Here is a 17,026-nt window from a genome sequence, read left to right as displayed (position 1 = left end):
AGCTATTTCTTTCGATTCGTAAAACAAACGAGTAAAAACGCAGCGGAATAAAGAAATAATAAACACAGAGAGACAAGGAGATTTACTTCGTTCGGAGCCTAAGGCGACTCCTACTCGAAGGCCCGCGATCCTTGATCGCTTTCCGTGGACAACAACTATAAGCACGATAAAGATATTACAGACTAAGTACAATTCAAAGTAGTGAACAGATTATACCGACAACAAAAGACTAAATCTAAAGCTCCGGGTTGTCGGGGTGTCGTTGCAGCACTTTCTGGATCGAGTCGTTAGCAGCTTGTCGCAGGGAGATTGCTTAGAAGATTGTTGTATTCGTTCGTCTTTAGCTGCTCCCTTGACCCTCTTTATATATGATATTCCGGGCGCCTGGAGTGTGACGTGGCCAACCAACCAGGATGCTCCACGTGGCGAAGTCGCGGCAGGGATAAAGTTTGGTCCCGGGCGCCCGGACCACCTTTTTCCAGCAGCTCCTTCTCCTGTAAAACAAGGTTAGTCCGAGCAATTGCATACCCTGCAAGACAATGTTAGAAACTGATATTCCATACTAAAAAGAGTGGGTCTTCGACTGTCCGAGTCTGACTTCGGAACCCTAGGTCGACCCGACGCCTACTGTTCCCTCTACGGGGAACGCGTCCTCACCTACTCCACTCAGGAGATTTACCTTTTGCCAGTCGATCCTCCAGATTGACTGGACTTTTGCTCAGCACTCGACGCTTCCGGACTTCCTGCTGGACATCCGCTTCCCGGCTAGTCCAGTCTTTCACCTGGTTCGCGACACCAGGACTTTCCACCTAGGGTCACCACCCCCTAGGACTTTTGTCTGAAGCCATCGACCTGCCAAGACTTTCCGCATAGGGTTACCACCCCCTATGACCTAGGATTACCGCCCCCTAGGGTTTTCCCTTGCCTAACCGCAGCTAGGACTTTCCTGAAACACTCAGCAAAAGCTGTCAGATCACAAAGCACCTTAACTTTGAATCCTTTGTCATTATCAAAACTCGGGTTCGATCGTCGGATGCTTCCCGCACCAACAACAACTGGCATTCTGGGGTCATCTCAACTCTCTGTGGTAGTTGTGCTATTGAGACGAAAGAAAACAATTTAAAAGTAATGCTAATAAAGTTCGTTTGAAATTATATCATATTCATATATATTATTTGTGATATGTTCAACGCATCTACCAAAATTCTTTAAGAAATAGCTTATGTTTGCCTTATTGTAATTTGCAGGCATGCAGTAGTGATGAAGATGGTTTGCTTGGTTTTGACATACATAGTGATGGCCATGGCCAAAGGTGCTGCCTAAACTCATGATTTTTGTTTTGACGCCATTAATTCCACCCAATTCAACGGATATGGTGTTTTATTGCAGGCAACTAACTGTTCTAGCAAGAGATGAGCGAATGGAGATCACCTCAAGCATGAATGGTGCTCCTCTGTTCCCTCCAAAGAAGAAATATTTTTCTTGTATCTAAATGAATGGTTTTCTGCCATTAATGGTAATTTTGTCAATCTTCATTTCTTGCTCTATGTATAATTGCCTTGATGTATCCTTACTATCTTGATTATATTTGGTTTGTCAGGTTATTGCGTCTCAAGACTAGCTCGAGGTGACAAAATATGCTGGATTAGTCTGTGCTCAGGCCCATCAAGAAATCCTACAACACTACAAAAAAACCAATGTTTTAGGACCGGTCTTCTAAGAGCGTTTGATTAACCACTCTAAATACGTGTAGCAACAAGAGTGGTTAAATGAAACCGCTTGTAAAAAGTAACAGTAATAGGAGCGGTTGGAGTAACATTATGTTTTTTAATGAATTAATATTATGTTTTAAATACTTTTTTAGGTTCATCTCAAAGGAGCCAAAATACACGGGGCAGGACAGTGATGAGAGATGTCCATTCATTAGGTCCCAATGACTTACTGGTTGTAAGATTTAATGAAAGGGGTCAACCTTATGGAGAAATGCAACCCACGCTTTCAAATTTTGTGGGAACGATTGCTCGAAATGGAAACTTGTTACCCCTTAGTTTTCTAGACTGGAGGAAAATACCTAAAAATCGTTTGGATCTTGCATGGGGATATGTAACTGTAAGTTGAGAATCTTTTAGTTCCAAATTTCAATTAGAAATTAATATAATTTGTTTAATATTCGTAGGAACATTTTTGTATCCCTACTCGCCACAAAAAAATTGTGATGCAAATGATGGGAGTTGCATGGAGGCGATGGAGGGCCGAAGTCAAGGCAACGTCTTATGACCCAAATATTCCTTTAGATGAGCTCTTGCAAATTCGTCCTGTCCCTCATAAGCTAACACTCGAGGTTTGGGAAACTTTATGTGACTATTGGAAGAAGAATGAGGTAGTAATAATAAATTTATTATTTTGTACATATAGATGGGCGTATATGATGCATTTTTGTTAACCTATTGCAGAGAATGTCAAAAATTAATAAAGAAAATGCTCATAAAAAACGAAGAATTCATGCACAAGGACGCATAAATATTCCAACATTGGAAGATAAATTTGTAAGCATTATATATAATGATTGTTTTTATAAGTTCTATATAATTTTTAATTCACAAATTCTATATTTTTAGGGTCGGGATTTAAAGTATTGATTAAAGTGAATAGAATATAGTTGGTGTTAGTTAAGTTTGATGTCGCAATTTGTTGATTAGTTTTAGGAAAATGGTGTAAAGCCTACTCGTATTGAAATATTAGAATTAAGTTGTCATAGTAAAAAGAAAGGAAGGTCTCCTATTGCTGATGAAGCTATACAACATGAGGTAAGAATTCTGTTTCAATTTTTTAAAATGACTTGTCAGTATTTTTGTAATGTTATTCACAATTTTTGTGTCAGGCTTTATTGAATGAGGCTGTGAAACGCCATCTCCAAGACATGCCGGAGGGACAGATCCAAGACAAGTGCATGAGCAAGCATTTCGGTAATGAGCACATTTAATTTTTGCTAAAGTTATAACTTTTATGATACTAATTATTTTTTATGCAGTGAGGTGTTCGGGCCTGAGCATTCTGGCCGAGTTCGATGTTTAGGAGCTGGTGCACTGCCTAGCCAAGTTTTTCCTGACCAATATAAGCGTAGCCATTGCCAAGGATATGACACTACTTCGGATGCCACAGAAAAGTTCAAGGAAATGAAAGAAAAAATAAAGGAAATGGAAGCTAGGGAGGTAGAGCGAGAAGCACGACTACAAGCAGAAATCGAAGCACGTGAAGCACAAAGGAAAACCGAGATGGAGCAATCGATGAGGCGGATGCAGGAACAACAATTCCAAAATTTTATCCGTATTATGCAAAGTATGATGGTTGGAACTGCTGGGGGATCTCAAGGGCCCGAAACGTTACCGGGACAGGTATTAGCATGTTTGATGTTAACAAATGAGTTATTAAAAATTACTTGTATAAATGCATGATGTGAAGTCCGCTTTCTTTTGTAGATGGCAAGTGTGATGGCAGAAATCATGCAACAATATATGAGTATTCCATCAAATGCTCAAGAAAATATCCGTAGACCTCCTCCATGAGAGAAATCAAATGGTAGCAGCTAGAATTTGAGAAAAAGATATTTTGATTTATATTAGGGTTGGAAATAAATAATATGTTTTTAGATGAATAATATGCTATTTTGATTGATAATGATTGTTCGTAAGGATTATGTACTGATTTTTTATGATGGAATGCCATTGTTTTTTTTTCATCTATTTATTATGTTGAGTTATGGAATGATTTATAAAGAAACATAAATGGTTTTTTTTTTAAAAAAAAAATTCTGCCATCTACAAAAGACCGTTCCAAAAAATTAAAAAAAATTGATGTTAAACCATTCCAAAATTACAAAAAATCGCTTCAAAATATGACTTTCAAGAGCAGTTATGAAATTGTTCCACATGAACACATATAGAAACAGTGAATAGAAGCGCTCTTGCAACCCACATTTAGGAGCGGTTATTATGTGCTCCTGATATGTGCAAACAAAAGCGGTTTCGTAAACCGCTCCTAGTTTTCACCTTCTACAGCGGTTTAAAAACCATGACAATATTCAGTTAACAACCGTACCTAAATATAGATTTCAGAAACCGCTCTAATTGAGGATATATTAGAGTGGGTTTTAACCGGTGGAAAACTAACATTTTAGAGCGGTTAGGACAACATTTACCACCGCTTTTATCTTCCGCTCTAACTGGGCCTAGCAACGGTGGCAACAAGTGCGCTTGCCAAACCGTTGCAATATTTATAGCAGCGGTGGAAAACCGCTCCTACAAGTCAAATAAATCGGTCCTATAGCTTCTTTTTTTTGTAGTGCAAGTTGAAGATTGTGATGGGACTTGGGTTGACAATAATTAAGTACAATCCTACATGGCATGAATCACCATCACAAGTTTCTAGTATTTTAGCTATTGTTCATTAGTTGTAAATGGAGTTTATTTGTTTATTTGTATTGGGATAAATTTTATTTAAACATGAGATATGTTTCTTCTTTTGTGATTGTAATTCTTGTATAACTAACATTTTGAATGATATTAATGTGGGGAATATTCTTTCTTGATTATGATTCTTTATTATATATTTAAATTGAAATTTGATATATTGGTATTAAAAGATAATAATTTAAAAAACAACGGTTTAAAACTGTTATTTTTGTCTATCACCCTCAAAGACAACGGTTAAAAACCGTTGTCGTAGCCCCAAAAACGGTTGTAACTGCAGTAAAAATGTTCTAAATAACAACGGTTTTAAACCGTTGTCTTTTCATTCAAAGACAACGGTTTAAAACCGTTGCAAAACTGTTGTCTTTTCATTCAAAGACAACGGTTTAAAACCGTTATCGTAGCCCCCCACTTTTAACAACACTGCCAATTACAACGGTTTTAAATGACCTACGACAACGGTTTTTAACCGTTGTCTTTTAATGTTTTTGTTGTCGTGGGCGGACGAGAAGGAAGTGCGCGCGGTGGTTCCGAGGTACGAAAGCCGGAGCGGAAGATTGCTCGGGGAGCAAGAGACGCAGCTAGCGCGAAGGTTGGCACGGGGTGCGAGCGAGGGACGAAGTTTGTGGATGAGTACGCTGGTGGACGAGAAGGGACACGCGGCAATTTCGAGGGACGAGAAGCCGGAGGGAAGCACGCTCGAGAAGACCGGAAGATGGGTTCGGGTGAGCCCTATTCCGGATGTCAGAGATCACCCAAGCAAGTGAAGCCGGAGCAGAAAGACCCGGACTAGAGGCGAGCTGAACCGGAGAAGAGAGCACGGACCAAAAGTCAATTGGGTTGACTTTTGGCTCCGGGGCGCCCGGAACTGTCCGGGGCGCCCGGAACTGTCCGGGGCACCCGGAAGTGACTTTTTCACAGGATCGAGCTTTGACTCGATCCAACCGTTGGGGGATAAATTTTATCCCCCCCAGGGCGCCCGGAACCCTTCCAGGCACCCCGACCAAGGCTATAAATATAGCCTTGGTCCAGAAGCTTTTCAACAATTGCGACCATTCTATTTCCAAACACTTGTATGCTTTAGTTGTAGTTAAGCTTCTATTTTCTGTGCCTAAACGCTGTAAGAGGCTTCTCCGCCTGAAGGAGTTTTTGAACTTAATCTTCCTTGGATTAACAACCACATCGGTTGTAACCAAGTAAACATCTGGTGCCTCGTCTTTTCTTTTATGCTTTTATTTATCTGCTTAATTCATTTTACAAGTGTTAGCTTAATCGTTCGAGGAAGGGTTGTTTGTTTTAATTGGAGTTATTTACCAACCCTTCTAGTCCAACGGTCCTACAAGTGGTATCAGTCAGAGCCGAGGCGCTTCAGGAGGACTAACCAACAATGGCCGGAGCTAACGACTACCCACCGACATTCGAGGGGAGCTTTCTTCATGGAAGAAACAAATGAAGGTATTTCTTAACTCGATATTGGTATTTCTCTAATAATGAAAGCAGGTTATGAAGCACCAAAGACGGAGAGAAAATCGACATACGCCTCTGGAACGAGAAGCAACGTGAAGAGTCCATGGCGAATGCTCGGGCAGAGTTTCACATTCTAAGCGCAATACCAACTAAAGATTTCGACAGAGTCGGAGAGTACAAAAGCGCGAAAGAACTTTGGGAAAAGTTCTTAATGCTCTATGAAGAACCGGTTGAAGTCGTCTCCTCAATAGATATCGAGCCATCATCAGAAGAATCTGAGACAGAAGAAATTACCAAGACAGCCCCAACAGCCGAAGTACATCCCGAGATCGAGGAAGGGGGAGAATCTTCGGAAGAAATTAATTCAACAGGGGGAAAACCAACGGACGACGAGGTAAGTAAGGTATGGCCTCTACCCTCTGAACAACTGGTTCAATTAATCAAATTACCTGAAGATTTTTGCGAACCAAAATTTGAATTATCGAAAGAACTTTTTGGATTAGAAAATCTTCGGTTGAATAATTGTTGCAAATTACAAATTACTTTACTGAAAAAGTTTTGTGAATTAGAAATTGATTCATCAAACAAAATTTTCAGATTAAGAAATCTATTATTAATAGATTCCTGCAAACTCTTATTGTTAAAAAGTTCTTGAAAATTACAAAATATTCCTTCAAACAAATTTTGCACATAGCCGAAAGAATTTTTTATATTGTCGAAAAATTTTATCAAGATAAAATCTATGCCATCTGAATATTTCTGTGAAATTCAAAAAATAATAGAAATTAACATGATACAAATTTCTGCATGTATAATCTTTGTGGCGTTAAATCTAAAAAAGATTGATTTAAGAAATTATGATAAGTTAAAATGGAAATTTAAAACTTTCTGATAAATAGAATTTAAATAAATAAATAAATGCATAGAAATTTTTTAATGTTTAAATTTTCTTACAATAAAAGTCTTTTGGGCTTAGAAAGTTTTTTTTTAGAAACTTTAAAAAAAAAAAAAGCTATTGTTGACTTAGAAATATTTTAACAGATAACTTTTCAAAATTTTCTAAGTCTTTAAACCCTTAGAATTTTAAACCCCATTTTATTGTGATCAAAGGGGGAGTAGAAGAAGTATAAGTCTAGGGGGAGGTAGAGAAAATTGAAAATTAAAATTTTCTGTTGAAATTTAATTTTTTCTATCTTATTGCACTTAATTATTGAAAATTAAAATTTTCTGTTGAAATTTAATTTTGTTCTATCTTATTGCACTTAATTGCAATATAAGTTAGTTTATGTTTTAAGTCTATTTTTTTCCCTAGCTTAACTTGGGTTGATCACACCAAAAAGGGGGAGATTGTTGGAACCCCAAGGTTGGTTTTGGTGTGACCAACAAGTTAAGTTAGGTCCTGTCTGTTTCTAACCTGATGTCTAAGTGTGCAGGAGCTTAGGAGCACAGGCACTCGAGCGTAAGACGCAGCTAGCGAGAAGGACGGCGCATGCGTCAGGGCAGTCTTTGCGGAAGAGTACCCGGACGAGAAGGAAGTGCGCGGTGGTTCCGAGGAGAAGTGGGAGCGGAAGATTGCTCGGAGAGCAAGAGGCTGAGCTAGCGCGAAGGTCGGACGGGAGTGCGGCCGAGGGGCAATCTGCGGATGAGTACGCTGGTGGACGAGAAGGGACACGCGACAATTCTGAGGGACGAGAAGCCGGAGGGAAGCACGCTCGAGAAGACCGGAAGATGGGTTCGGGTGAGCCCTATTCTGGATGTCAGAGATCACCCAAGCAAGCGGAGCCGGAGCAGAAAGACCCGGACCAGAGGCGAGCTGAACCGGAGAAGAGAGCACGGACCAAAAGTCAACTGGGTTGACTTTTGGCTCCGGGGCGCCCGGAACTGTCCGGGGCGCCCGGAGCTGTCCGGGGCGCCCGGAACTGTCCGGGGCGCCCGGAAGTGACTTTTTCACAGGATCGAGCTTTGACTCGATCCAACCGTTGGGGGATAAATTTTATCCCCCCCAGGGCGCCCGGAACCCTTCCAGGCGCCCCGACCAAGGCTATAAATATAACCTTTGTCCATAAGCTTTTCAACAATTGCGATCATTCTATTTCCAAACACTTGTATGCTTTAGTTGTAGTTAAGCTTCTATTTTCTGTGCCTAAACGCTGTAAGAGGCTTCTCCGCCTGAAGGAGTTTTTGAGCTTAATCTTCCTTGGATTAACAACCACATCGGTTGTAACCAAGTAAACATCTGGTGCCTCGTCTTTTCTTTTATGCTTTTATTTATCTGCTTAATTCATTTTACAAGTGTTAGCTTAATCGTTCGAGGAAGGGTTGTTTGTTTTTAATTGACAGGTTATTTACCAACCCTTCTAGCCGGCCCAACGGTCCTACAGAAACAGCATGTCAAATCCATGCACGGATTCAAGACATCCTCAACTCCCTCCACGCTATCGAGCAAAAGGTCGAGAACAGGGACATTATAAGGTACACACTTAATGTTTTTCCGAGGAGCACACTGTGGGCATCAATGGTAGATGCCTATAAAGTCTCCAAGGATCTAACTTCCATTAGACTAGATGAATTGTTCTCAGAATTCGAATTGCATGAACAAACTAATACACAAAAAATCGAGAAAGGTATTGCTTTAGTTGCAGGTACCAGTCGAACACGCGAACCAAGATCACGGCGAAGAACTGAACCTGAATCGGAAACTGAACCCGACTCAGACGATGAAAATGACGAATTGACCTCCGAACTCGTGAATCTTGTGAAGAAGCTCTACAAGAAGAAGAAGGGGTTCAACAAGAAAGACCTAAAGAAAGTCGTACAATCAAAGGAGGTTCAACCCAGCTCAAAGGTCAAGTTTGAGGTAATCTGTTATGGGTGCAACCAGAAGGGGCATATCAAGGCCAACTGCCCCAATCAGAAGGAGGCAAAAAAGCAGAGAAAGAAGAAGGTACTAAAAGCAACCTTTGAAGAATCATCAGAAGAGGATACCGACGACGAGCTCGAATAGACGAGCCTTCTTGCCCTAATGGCCCGAGACCAGATCGATGTGTCTGAGAGCGAGAGCGAGTTGGAAGCAGAATTGGAAAGAAGCCACAGATCCTTATCCGTTTCCGAAGGGCCCGATCCATCTGTAAGTATCCCTCGACTAAACAATCTAGTTAATTACTTGTTACAAAAATTAGCTAAGTCTAATTTTAGAATTAAGTCACTTCTAAAGGAAGTAACGTTCCTTAAAAAAGTGACTAACTCTGAATCTTTGACTGAACCAGTTCAGACTGGAAACTCGACTTAAGTCCAAAAACTTGAGGAAGAGAATTCCAGCCTGAAAACTCAGGTCAAGGATCTGGAGAAAACATTAGAACGATTCTCTTTGGGTTCCAAGAACCTTGACCTAATTCTTGGAACACAAAGGGCAATTTACAATAGAACTGGACTAGGATTCAAATCGAAAAAGAAATATAAGTCATATTTATCACTTATACAAAGAACGAATAGAAAAATGGTCCAAGCATGGGTCCCCAAGTCCAACCTGATCAATCAAGTTGGACTTGGACAATATTGGGTCTCTAAGGATCAAATACATTACCTCGATAGACCATATCGAGGCTATGATCCAGGGGGAGCTAGGAGAAAAACAATAAAAATAAAACTATATTCAAATTAAATTAAATTAAATTAAATTTAAATAAAATAAAATTAATTTAAAATTAATAATAAATTAAATTAAATTCAAATTGAATTAAATTAAAATCAAATTAAATTAAAATTAAATTCAAACCAAAATTAAAATTAAAATCCTAATTAAATCAAAAATTCAAATTTATGAAATTAAGATTTTACAAAAATCTTAATCCAAGGGAAGGCTCCAGAATAGCTGGCACCTCCTAAATTAATCTACCGATAAGGGTAATCAAGAGTAGATTACCCGGCCGAGTAATTAAGGTTAGATTAAAATGAGCTAGGTTTAACTTGACCCACGGTACTGGTGAAGTATTGGATGATAATACGTTGGGAAAACTTAGTCATCGCATGTCTAGGAAGATATGGCTTTGACCTGGTGCATTTGACTAAGTGGAACTGACCGAAGCTACCCTTTATGGATCCTAATCAGTTAGACAAAGGTTTTGTATTAAGCTTAATGGGTAGGACTATTTGGAAAACCTCGAAGGCATGGTTACTTTAATGATGTCCTTGTGACTCACCATAGCCAGAAGTTTATCCAAAGAACGCCTACTTGTTGAACCCAAAGCTAAACTTGAATCTAACACAAAGTTAAACCAAAACCTAAAATTGAACTCAATTCATCTCACATATATTATAAGATTCCCTGATTGGTTATTTAGATCAGGTGAGATGACTAAGGAATAGAAATTAATTCAAATTCACAATTAATTCAAATTCACAATTCAATTCGTAATTAAAACTAATTCAAATTCGAAATTAATTAACTAAAATTATTTGTCAAAATTAATTAACTTAAATTATTTTTCAAAATTAATTAACTTAAATTATTTGTCAAAATTAATTAACTTAAATTATTTGTCAAAATTAATTAACTTAAATTATTTTTCAAAATTAATTAACTTAAATTATTTTTCAAAATTAATTAACTTAAATTATTTTTCAAAATTAATTAACTTAAATTATTTTTCAAAATTAATTAACTTAAATTATTTTTTTTTAAAATTAATTAACTTAAATTATTTTTCAAATTAATTAACTTAAATTATTTGTCAAAATTAATTAACTTAAATTATTTGTCAAAATTAATTAACTTAAATTATTTTTCAAAATTAATCAACTTCAATTATTTTTCAAAATTAATTAACTTAAATTCTTTTTCAAAAAATAATTAACCTAAAATTTCTCTTTCAAAATTTAAATTTTCTCAACATAACGTTTAAAAATTTTAAAAAAATTATTAGCTTAATTCATCCATCTCACAATCACCCATATGAATAACTGATTGAAAACCTAGTACGGGTAAGATGAAAAAATAGAGAGCATAATTCAATCGAACTATCTTTTAATCCATTAAAAAAATCCAAATCAACTACTTTATGTGTAGGAATTGGATCAATGGATGATAGATAGTGGATGCTCCAGACATATGACTGGAGATAAATTGAAGTTTACTAAGCTCAAACTAAAGAACCCAGGGTCAGTTGCGTTCGGTAACGACGGTAAACTTAAGGTAATCGGAAGAGGTAATATCGAACTTAACTCCAATTTTGTCATTCAAAAAGTTCTATTAGTTGAAAATTTTAATTTTAATCTATTAAGTATTAGCCAATTATGTGATAGTGGATACTTAGTTACCTTTGATAATTCTGGGTGCTTAATTAAAAACATCAATAACCCCAGGTTTTGAGGACTTAGATCATCCAAGCCATGTATTTAGATTAAAAAAAGGCCTTATATGGACTAAAATAAGCACCTAGGGCATGGTATGAACGGTTATCTAATTACCTAATATCCAAGGGCTTTAACCAAGGTCAAATAGACCAGACTCTATTCGTCAAAACCATAGAAAAGGATATTTTTGTTGCCCAAATCTATGTTGACGACATAATTTTTGGCTCAACCAACACTAAATTGTTAAAAGAATTTGTTAATTTAATGGAAAACGAATTTGAGATGAGTTTGGTGGGGGAACTCAATTTTTTCTTAAGTTTACAAATTAAACAAACCAAAGATGGAATCTACATTTACCAAACCAAATATGCCAAAGAACTAATTAAAAAATTTGGCATGGAAAACTCAAAAATCATAAATACTCCAATGGCAACAAATAGCAACATTGATTCTGACCCCAGATGGAAAACCAATAGACCCAAAGTACTATAGAAGTATAATAGGTAGTATACTCTACCTAACTGCAAGTCGGCCTGATATTTTATTTGCAGTAGGTATGTGCGCAAGATACAAATCCTGTGCAAAAGAGTCACACCTAACATATGTTAAAAGAATACTTAGGTACATTAAGGACACCATAAATGTAGGACTTTGGTACCCTAGAACTTGCACCCTTGATCTTTTTGGCTATGCTGATTCAGACTATGCCGGGTGCAAATTAGATAGAAAGAGCACAAGTGAGAGCTGCCAAATTCTAGGTCAATGCCTAGTAAGTTGGTCCAGCAGAAAGCAACACTGTGTTGCTCTATCCACTATTGAAACTGAATACATAGCACTAGGAGAATGTGCTTCCCAACTTTTGTGGATGTGTAACGACCCGCCTTCTACTGACTAGGCTGTAAGGCGAATCACTACAATACTGCTGTACTGACTGTGCGGAAAACTGAGCTAATTTAAAATTTGCTAAACTAATTACTGTGAAGTCTTAACTTGACGTTCTAAGAGTACCTAAGTGTTGTACACATGCTAAGAGAGACAATCTATGCCTCTTGGATGTCCTGCTAGCTGTAATCAGACATTTCAACCGATCCGTGAGTCGATTGAGCCATCGGAACGATTCACAGATCGTTCCAGCTAATACTGGCACGGAGGCACCCTCTGGATCGGTCGGAAGACCGATCGGTGAGCCTCGTGCCTGCTGCGTTACATGCGCGGCTGGATCGGTCTCGCTGCTGACATCCACTGATGGTTCGAGCAAGGAGTCGGCGACATCTTCGCGACCGATGATTGCACCGTTGCAGCGTGGGCGTGGATCGGTCTGCAGCCGATCGAGTACCGATCGGTCGGTGAACCGTCGATTACCTCTATGTTTACGTTAGCATACGGATCGGTCGGTGACGATCCATAACCTGTCAACTCTATGTTCGTGCAGGTGGTCGGTGGCCGATCCGATCAAGGCACCGACCATTCGATCGGTCGGTGGCCGATCGAGTTCGATTCGAACGACATTACGAATTGAGAAGCGGGTCATCTCAACTCCACATATAAACTCACCTATGCCTAATAAAATTCTAACCTGCGGTTAACATTCCAACAGTTCGTGACATTTTAAAATTCTTTCATAGTTGATGCGTTCCAAATCTAAATTGCATGAAAATGAAAATATCAAAACTAATAAGTGAAAGTCTTGACGTAAATGCTAACGAGTTCTAATGCATAAATAAAGCTTGTTAGATCCCTGAGATCTTTCATTCCAGTTCCACACACACATCCTCATCTGCATTGACCTCCAGCCTCCGCTGCTAGTCCATTTTCCTTTTTCCTGTATCTGCAGTATAAGGAGAATAATATCTGTAAGCTTAAAGCTTAGTAAGAAACCATCTACCTCACTAAAACATACAACGATGCGATTATGTTTTTAAATCATGCTGTTTGAAACATACTGAATATGCAAGCATGGCATGGCATGGTATCATACAAAGCATAAACTGGGACTGAAACATAGCATAGCATATAACTGAACATGAAACTGAACTAATCATGCATATCTCTAAATCTGTACGTGAACTCAACTCATGTAAACTGAACCTGAACTGAACTGAAAGCTAAATTAGTGTTCTCATCACTGGTTTCAAATTTGAAAGCTATACATATAATAGATGAAAATACTAAACATCTTCTTTGGGCCACGCATCAGTACTTGTGCGCATCCCTACGAGACCGGATTGCAAGTTCGAATCCAGCGAGGTTACTAGGTTATCTGAACCTAGGGACGACTGTGGGAGTCCAACCCATGGATATCTGATCCAAATACAGTGCCAACTGAATAAAAGTAAAATACTGAATACTGTTTTATTTTACTTTGCTGTTCTAGGTTATCTGAACCTAGAGCTAGGTTATCTGAACCTAGAGGCTACTGTGGGAGCCCACCCAATGGATATCTGATCCATATAGCTGTAATAACTGATAATAAACTGAGTACAATGTTTCTAATACGTTTTACCTGCTGTTAGGACGCCTACTGGTGCATCCTTCTGAACTAGGCATTCTACCGAATGCTTGGTGTGCACTTAGAGCACACCCTATAACTGAAAACTGTAAAACTACTAAACTAACGCCAAAACTAACAAGCGAGAGCAATTATACTGCAGGTGAGGGGTTTCTTACCTCGTGTGCAAAGATTCTTACAAATCTAAGCGTTAGGTTTCTGGAGACGAAGACCTTCTCGACGAGCTGCTTGCGTCTACGCGTTCCTCTCGCGGAGGGGAACGTCCTTGTATCGAAGATCTTGCCGGAAGGTGCTCTCGTGACCCTTAGGGAAGGAACCCTAGGTTCCTTTTTGCTTGTGCTTGGGGCGCCGAGAGAAGAGAGGAACCGAGAGGAAGAGAGGTGTGAGGGCTTCGGTGGAGAGGGATTTTGCCGAACCAAACTTCTCAAATAAACCAAACCCTCTTTAAGTTCTTAATTTATATTAAGTGGTTTAATGAACCCAACTCTAATATAAATATATTTGGTTCTCCTTTCTTTCAGCACGGCCCTGCTGGGTACACCGGTTACTAAACTTATCCGTAAACCATAGGTCTCGGGTTCGATTTCCGCCTAAGCTATTTTACGGTTCCAATTATTTTTGCTACTTCCGCTACTCGGAAAAAATTCCGGAAAAATATCTAAAAATTCCAGAAAAATCATAGAAAAATTATAAAATAAATTCAGAAATTTTTCGGGCTTTACAATCCCCCATACCTTATAAAAAGTTCGTCCCCGAATTTAAAACAATTCTGGGTACTTCTGTCTCATGCTGGCCTCTGTCTCCCAAGTCGCCTCTGCTGCTGTGTGATTTTGCCAGCTGACTTTGACTAATGGTACTTCCTTATTCCGTAATTTCTTTACTGCTCGGTCTATTATCTGAATAGGCCGACTGTCATAGCTAAGATCGTCACGGACCTGTACCAACTGGGGCTCAATCACCTGGGTGGCGTCCGGAATATGCTTCTTCAGCATGGAGACATGAAATACGTTGTGGACAGCTGACATCTCCTGAGGTAGCTCTAGCTCATATGCTACCTTGCCCACTCTCTTCGTGATAAGGTATGGTCCCACATATCTGGGAGCTAGCTTGCCCTTTTTCCCAAAACATGACTCCTTCATGGGAGCTACTCGAGAAAGCTGTATCCCCATTTGAAAACTCTAGGGGTGCGTCATGTATCGACATAGCTCTTACGGCTCTGTCTTGTCTCTATCCTCTGGCCAATTTCTTTGTATGGCTGCTGTGGTATATGCTACTTGATCTGTCTAAAGCTCTATCTTTCTGTTCACCACTCTCATACCGGTAGATTGGTGATCCACCTCGCCCATAGAGTGCCTCATAAGGTGCCATGCCGATAGTGGCACGATAACCTGTTGTTGTATGCAAATTACGCTAGACTCGGATATTTGCACCAACTTGAAATCTAGGGCATGAGCCGGAGCATATCTTCAGTACAGATTTACTCGCTCGTCGACCATCCATCTAAGGATGGAAGGCATCTTGAATTTTAGCGGGTGCCCATAGGCTGTACACACTTCGGAAGTGTGATGTAAATCTCTTGTCTCATCGATATAATGGTTCGGTGGGACTCCATGCGGCTGATAATCTCCTTGAGATACAACTGAGCTAGGCGCTCCATGGAATAGGATATTCGATAGCTAAGAAGTGGGTGATTTAGTTAACCTGTCGACTATTACCCAGATAGCATCAAAACCATTCGTGGTTCTGGGTAATCCCACTATGAAGTCCATAGAGATATCCTCCCACTTCCATTCTGGAATCTGGATCGGCTGCAGAACTCCTCCTGGTCGCTGATGTTCTGCCTTAACCCTCTGACAGGTTAGACAGATGCTGACGTATCTGGCGATATCTCGCTTCATCCCAGGCCACCAAAATCGTTTCTTTAGATCCTGATACATTTTGGTGGAACCAGGATGCATCGCATAGGGAGTCCTGTGGGCCTCATCTAGAATCTGTTTCCGTAGTTCCTCCTGATCTGGAACACAAAGTCTGTCACCACAGTACACTACCCCACTCGCGGACACTCTGAACTCTCCACTTTCTGATTCTGCTAACCCTTGCTTGATTTTCTGGATTTCAGGATCCTGCTCCTGAGCTGTCTGGATATCATCAAGCAAGGTAGATGCTAAGGACATAGTGGAAAGCTGCCCGACTATAAGCTCGAGACTAAAAGCTGTAATCTCCTTCCTTAGGGGTGGTGACATAGCTGCTAAAGATAATAAGGTAGCACTGGACTTCCTTCTGAGTGCGTCTGCTACCTTATTAGCTTTTCCTGGATGGTAGAGGATATCTATGTCATAATCCTTGACCAGCTCTAACCATCTGCGCTATCGCATATTCATGCGTAAAGAAATACTTGAGACTTTGATGATCTGTATACACTCTGCATTGAGCTCCGTACAAATAATGTCTCCAAATCTTGAGGGCGAACACCACTGCTGCAAGCTCAAGGTCGTGAGTAGGATAGTTCCTCTCATAATCCTTGAGTTGTCTGGAGGCATAGGCGATCACCTTGCCTCTTGCATCAGCATTGCTCCTAATCCCAATTTAGGCGTCACTTGTAGATGTCGGAACATGCATGTTTTACGGTATGGCTAAAATAGAACCTGGTCAATCTCGTTTTAGTTCCTTTGAAGTTGTTCTCATGATCCTCGTCCTGAAATTTCTTGTTCTTCTGGTGAGAGCATGGGTGGGAGGCTATCTGGAGAAGTCCTCTGAATTTCTGTAGTAGCACTAATCGAGAAAACTTTTGATTTCCTTTGGCGTTCCTAGGTCTCTTCGATTTACTACGCTTCTATTTTCTTTGGGATCTACCATAACACCATCTTTGGAGATGATGTGATGAGAAAGGCTACAGGTCTGCGAATTCACATTTCGTGAATTTGGCGTCTGTTGATTACTGTTGAAGGATCTGCATGTCTTGGATGCTGCATGGTCCTCTGAGTGCTGAATAGATAAGAATGTCATCGATGAACATGATGACAAACTTGTCTAAGTATTCTCTGAATACTCTTTCATGAGGTCCATGAAAGTAGTTGGAGCATTTGTCACGCCGAAAGGCATGACTACGAACTCATAATGTCCGTATATGGTCCTGAAAATTGTTTTAGGTATATCACCTTCCTTGACTCTAACACGGTGATATCACGATCCGAGGTCAATTTTAGAAACCTGTGGCTCCTTTAGTTGG

The 17,026-nt window shown here is 39.6% G+C and overlaps 1 protein-coding gene across 1 annotated transcript; it reads left to right on the top strand.

Annotated features, from left to right (window-relative positions):
* Positions 1 to 2,224: 2,224 nt before the first annotated feature.
* LOC122043822 lies at positions 2,225 to 3,566 on the top strand. Its single transcript, XM_042604396.1, has 6 exons — positions 2,225 to 2,380; positions 2,454 to 2,546; positions 2,706 to 2,807; positions 2,882 to 2,946; positions 3,032 to 3,395; positions 3,480 to 3,566. The coding sequence occupies exons 1-6, from the start codon at positions 2,225 to 2,227 to the stop codon at positions 3,564 to 3,566; spliced, it is 867 nt and encodes a 288-aa protein (XP_042460330.1).
* Positions 3,567 to 17,026: the final 13,460 nt, after the last annotated feature.

The sequence above is a fragment of the Zingiber officinale genome, chromosome 2A (assembly GCF_018446385.1).
Source record: "Zingiber officinale cultivar Zhangliang chromosome 2A, Zo_v1.1, whole genome shotgun sequence".
Lineage (NCBI taxonomy): Eukaryota > Viridiplantae > Streptophyta > Magnoliopsida > Zingiberales > Zingiberaceae > Zingiber > Zingiber officinale.
This window is presented reverse-complemented; position numbering and strand designations above follow the sequence as displayed.